This window comes from Etheostoma spectabile, unplaced genomic scaffold, assembly GCF_008692095.1.
Source record: "Etheostoma spectabile isolate EspeVRDwgs_2016 unplaced genomic scaffold, UIUC_Espe_1.0 scaffold505, whole genome shotgun sequence".
NCBI classification, from domain to species: Eukaryota; Metazoa; Chordata; class Actinopteri; order Perciformes; family Percidae; genus Etheostoma; species Etheostoma spectabile.
This window is the reverse complement of record NW_022605622.1, coordinates 235,586-241,505: the sequence shown is the minus strand read 5'-3', so window position 1 is coordinate 241,505 and position 5,920 is coordinate 235,586. Positions and strand designations below refer to the sequence as shown.

At 33.9% G+C, this 5,920-nt stretch overlaps 1 protein-coding gene across 7 annotated transcripts in view; it reads left to right on the top strand.

Annotated features, from left to right (window-relative positions):
• Window positions 1-5,920, top strand: part of itsn1 (intersectin 1 (SH3 domain protein)) — a gene marked incomplete at its 5' end in the record, with an annotated part of 74,894 nt that overhangs the window by 56,864 nt on the left and 12,110 nt on the right. For all 7 annotated transcript variants that reach the window (XM_032511893.1, XM_032511889.1, XM_032511888.1 and 4 more), the window contains 2 exon segments: window positions 5,326-5,427; window positions 5,544-5,620. In XM_032511893.1, coding sequence (XP_032367784.1) covers window positions 5,326-5,427; window positions 5,544-5,620 — 179 coding nt within the window.

Sequence of the window (5,920 nt, the reverse complement as noted above, 5' to 3'; positions counted from 1 at the left end):
CAATGAGCTGTTGCAGAAACAAGCCTTGAGCAGTAAAGCAAAAGCTGTCAGTAGCTCAGTAAACATTACAACATCATGAAATATTAGAACTTTCTATCTTGAAATATTAGGACTTTCCTTCTTGAAATATTAGGACTTTCTATCTTGAAATATTAGGACTTTCTATCTTGAAATATCTGGGGAAAATTAAATCTGGTTCTACTTTTTTGCCTTACTGCCCCCCTAAAAGCAGAGTAGGTAGGTTTCTGCTGCTTTTTTTTTTTAATAACCTTTATGGACGTTTTGTCACTTATTAACCCCCGTGTTTTCTTCACCGTCAAAATTTGTTGACGGCTTTTTTGTCAATGTTTTTTACTTTTTTTTTTATGTTTTGTCCTGTTTTTTTACCCAACCTGTTGACACTGCTTTTTTCAGTGTTTTTTACATGTTTTAACACTGACTGACACTACTTTATTAACTTTAAGTTTTACAGTTATTTGGAATTTATGGTCATAACCCTCATTTTGAATTATCCCTAAAATTTGTTTTTGTGGATTAGAAAACAGAATTAGGAATTCTTGAGACTAAAATTAAGGAAGGGAGTTGATATAATCACGACCTGGAATGTCCAACTTTTACCTCAAGCACTATTTCAACCACCACTTCACTTTGTTTTACAATGTTATAACTAGAATAGCCCCCAAAATTATGAAAGTAGAGATTTGTACTTGGCAAAGAGCGTTGGAATCACTCATGTTTATTTTGGGAATTTAAAATAAATTGTGTAGGAAACGGTTAAAAAAAAATCACTTTTAAGTGCCGCGTTTGACGCTTTTTTCAAAGCTGTTATCGCTGCATTTACTGCCTTATGTTCACTGTTGTAGCACTTTAGGTCACTTGTAATGGAGGTTGACCAGACGTTCCCCGGTTTCCGGGGACGTCCCCGATTTTGGCGATCGTCCCCGGCTGGCTCTGTCCCCTGTTTTTCACTGTGACCGACAGACCCGAAATTGGATGACGAAAGAAAAAACTGCCAAAACGGAGCCGATCGAGCACGCTTCTCAGATATGTTTTATAAAGCGTGTGTTACGATGCTAAAATCCTGAGTGATTTCCAATGCGTCTGGTGGGTTTAGCGCACGCAATCGCGACTTTTATGTTTAAAAAAGGATCTTAATCTTTAACAAAAGTCGACCTCCTTGAAATCCTTTCCATAATGTTGTCTGACTCGTAGGATATAATTGAGTCTGTCATCCCGCTAAACGGCCTTTATGAACTTTTACATACAAGCTGGACAATTCCCATGTCTTTCCAGTGTAGCTAGTTTTCTGCAGAGATCCTCGTTTAAATACTGCATCAATGGTCAAAGGAAACAGGTCCCTCAGTAGTTTTTGTTGTATCGGATTCCTCAATGAGCTGTTGCAGCAACAAGCCTTGAGCATAAGCAAAAGCTGTCAGTAGCTCGTAAACTTACAACATCATGAAAATGAAACTTTTCTACTTGAAATATTAGACTTCCTTCTTGAATATTCGGACTTTCATCTTGAAAGTATTAGACTTCTTCTTGAATATTTGACTTTTCTATGCTTGAACATATTGAGACCTTCATCTTGAAATATTGAGACTTTCTATTTGAAATATTCGGACTTTCGATCTTGAAATAGTGAGACTTTCTAGCTTGAAATATTAAGACGGTTCTATCTTGAACTTAACTTTTCTATCTTGAAAATATATAAGACTTTTCTAATCTTGAACTAAGATTTCTATCTTGAAATATTAGGACTGTCTATCTTGAAATAATACGGACTTTCATCTTGAAATCTTCGGACTGTCTATCTTGAATATTAAGAATTTTCTTTCTGAAATTTGAGACTTTCCTATCTTAATATTAGACTTTCTTTCTTGAAATATTGAGACTTCTATACTTAGAAAATCTTAATACTTTCTATCTTGAATATTAGGACGTTCTTCTTGAAGTAGACTCATATTAAATACTTCCTTCTATCTTGAAATATTGGAACTTTGCTAGTCTTGGAAATATAGAGACTTTCTATCTTGAAATGAGTTTACCGAAAATTAGACTTCAGATTGGCTGTTATCTTGAAATATTAGGACTTTTATCTTGAAATATTGGACTTTCTATCTTGCAATATTAGACTTTCTATCTTGAAGATATAGGACTTCATATCTTGAAATTATTCGGACTTTTTTCTCATCTTGAAAAATATTACGACTTTCTACTTGAAATATTTAGGCAGTTTAACTAGTTCCTGTATGTCTTGAATTGGACTTTCATATCTTGATGCTATCTTCTTGAAATATTACGGACTTTCTATCTTGAAATCTTAGGACTTTTCTATCTTGAAATATTAGGACTGGTTTCTATGTGACATCTATCTTGGGACAATATTAGAGACTTTTTATTTGAAAATAGTTAAGACTTCTATCTGGTGAAATATTAAGACCTTTCTATCGCGAAATAGGTTGCTTCTATCTTGAATATTAAGACTTCTCCATCTTGAATATTAGGACTTTTCTATCTTGAAATATATAAGACTTTCTATCTTGAAATATTGAGACTTTATTGCAATATTAGATTCTATTTAACATATTGAGACTTTTCTATCTTATAGGAATCATGCTTTCATTAAATAAGTAGCTTTCATCTGGAAATATGAGGGACATTCTATACTTGAAATATTAAGACTTCTATCTTGAAATATTGAGGTTTCTATCTTTAAATAGTAAGACTTTCTAGCTTGAATATTAGAGACTTTCTATCTTGAAACTATGAGACTTTCATCTTGAATATTGAGACTTCTATCTTGAAATATTAGGACGTTTGCTTAATCTTTCTATCTTGATAAATATTTAGGAATTCCTATCATTAAATATAAGATCTTGAATTTAGCTTTTATCGCAATATTAAGACTTTCTATATTGAAATCTTAAGACTTTCTATCTTGAAATTCAGACTTCTAGCTTGAAATATAGGACTTTCTCGAATATATTTCTTCTGAAATATAACTTTATCTGAGTACTTCTTCTTACATATAACTTTATTAATGAACTTTTATCTAATATTAAGGACTTTCTATCTTGAAATATTAAGACTTTCTATCTTGAAAGTTGAGATTCTTATCTTTAAATAACCATTTCTTTCTTGAATATTAGGACCTATCATTGAAGATGACTTTAGCTTATGCTTCTCTGAATTTAGGACTTTTCTATCTTGAAATATTAGGACTTTCTCTGATTACTTTTACGAAAGTAAATTCAGTGACTATTAGCTTTTTCATTGACATATTAGACTTCTTATCTTGAAATTTAGGCCTTTACTAATAACTTCTTGAAATATTAGGTTCCTGTATTACTTTTCTTGAAAATTAAGATTTCATGAATATGCTTCTATTGACATTTAGACTTTATTATTAGGACGTTTTCTATCATTGCAAAAATTCTAGCTTGAATATCTATTCTATCTTGAAATATTATGCACTTCTATCTTGAAAATTCAGACCTTTCTATCTTGAATATATAGGACTTTCTAAACTTGATGTCTATGCATTATTGGACTTTCTATCTTGAAAATACTTAGGACTTTCTATCTTGAAATATTAGGACTTCTCTATCTGAAATATGTGACTTTTCTATCTTGAAATATTAAGATTTCTATCTTGAAAATATGAGACTTTCTTATCTTGAACTATTTTGATTGAAGACTTTCTATCTTGAACTATTAGGACTTTCTATCTTGAAATTGGACTTTCTATCTTGAAAATGAGCTTGATGGAAGATCTAGTCGTCTATCTTGAAATATTGACTTCTATCTTGAATATATAGGCTTTCATCTAAATTGCTAGACTTGAATATTGAGACTTTCTATCTTGAAATATTAGGCTTTCTATTTGAAATATTAGGCTTTATACATATTGATTATCGAATATGGACTTCTATCTTGAATATAAGACTTTTACAATATTAGGACTTTTAATAAATATTAGACTTGAATCTTTCTATCTTGAAATATTAGACTGTTCTAGTCTTGAAATCTTAGCGACTTTTGTGAAGATAACTTGATTTAGCTTACAATATTAGCCTTATTCTTCTTGAAATATAAGTACTTTCTATCTTGAATATTAGACTTTCTATCTTGAATAGACTTCATTGATAATGACTTTCTATCTGAAAATATTAGGACTTTCTGAAATCGATTCGTTTGAAAGTAGGGACTTCTATCTTGAAATATGATGAGACTTTCTATCTTGAATATAGACTTTCTATCTTGAAATTTAGGACTTTCTTTCTTGAAATAGTAGACTTTCTATCTGAACCATAGATTAGGACTTTCTATCTTGAAAATTAGACTTTCTTTCTTGAAATCTTAAGGACTTTCTATCTTGAATATTAGGACTTTCTTTTTCTTGAATATTAGGAATTTCTATCTTGAAATATAGGACTTTCTATCTTGAAAATATTAGTAACTTCTATCTGATTCGGACTTTCTATCTTGAAATATTAGGACTTTCTAATCTTGAATATTACGCTTCTATCTTGAAATATTAGGACTAGTTGAATATTGCTCTTCTTGAATATTAGGACATTCTACTTAAATTAGACTTCTATCTTGAAATATTAGGACTTTCTATCTTGAAATATAGGACTTTCTATCTTGAAATATTAGGACTTTTTACTTATCTTGAAATTTAGGACTTTCATCTTGAAATATTGAGACTTTCTATATTGAAACTCCCCTCGAGTGTAGTGGAGTATGAAGTAGCAGCAGGGTGAGTCTATCAACCTGGGGAGGGACCATCACTCAGGTCTAGTGTCCCCGTTTTAAGTTTTACTAAAATAAAAACATGACGTGTTTTGGAGGTAAATCCGCTTCTGAGCTGAAAATGTCCCCGGATTTTGTCTGAGAAATCTGGTCACCTGACTTTTATGTCGTTCTTTGACATTTTATTTTGCGTTGAACCATCCATGTTATTTTTTTTGTCAGACCCGACCCGAGGACCACAGGCGGGTAGTCTAGCTCACCCGGTAGAGTGGGCGTCCCCCTTATGCCGAGTCCTTGGCTAAATGTAGTTGATTGTAATTATTTTTATGAGGAATAAACCCCCTCGAGATGTAGCGAGATGATTCATAATCAGACAAGACAGTTAACAAAACTCACCCCTCTCTCTCTCTCTCTCCCGTGTCCTGACTCCAAGCTATTCTGTTATAATATTATATAATAATATAATTATAATAAAGGCCATAAAGTATTTGAGGTTTGGGACAGGCATGCATGTGATATCTTTGGAAAGCTTCTCATCATTTACCCCCCCCCCCCTCCCCCCCGCAGGGCTCTGAGGGTGAGGAAGAAGATGTCAGGTGATCGGATGCCAGTGAAGATGATTGGTGACATCCTGACCAACCAGCTGCCTCACATGCAGCCGTACATCAGGTCCTGTCCGTCACCTTTTAATCCCGCCTTCAGCCATCTTTCAGCCAATCAGGGAGCCGGTTGCTTTCTGTCTGAGTTTGAACGTCGTTCGTTACTTTTTTTATATTCGTGTTCAGATTCTGCTCGTGTCAGCTGAACGGAGCCACGCTGATTCAGGAAAACCGACGACAGCCCAAGGATCAAGACTTCCTGAAGTACAGGCAACACACACACAACACACACACCACACCACACACCACACCACACACAACCACACACACCACACACCACCACACACACACACAGGGACAAGGTGTCCTCTTTACTTCCCCCCTACCTAAAAAGGAGATGAAGTAATGGAGGGGGGAGGAAATGAGGCCGGATGAGACGCTTTCCAGAGCAGTGAGTGCTAAGTTTCAACCCATGATGCGCTCCCTTCTTTTTTTTTTTTTTTTTCTTCCATTTAGTCTGTTAGTTTGTCCTCTCTGTCTCTCGCTATAAGGATAGGCAAGGC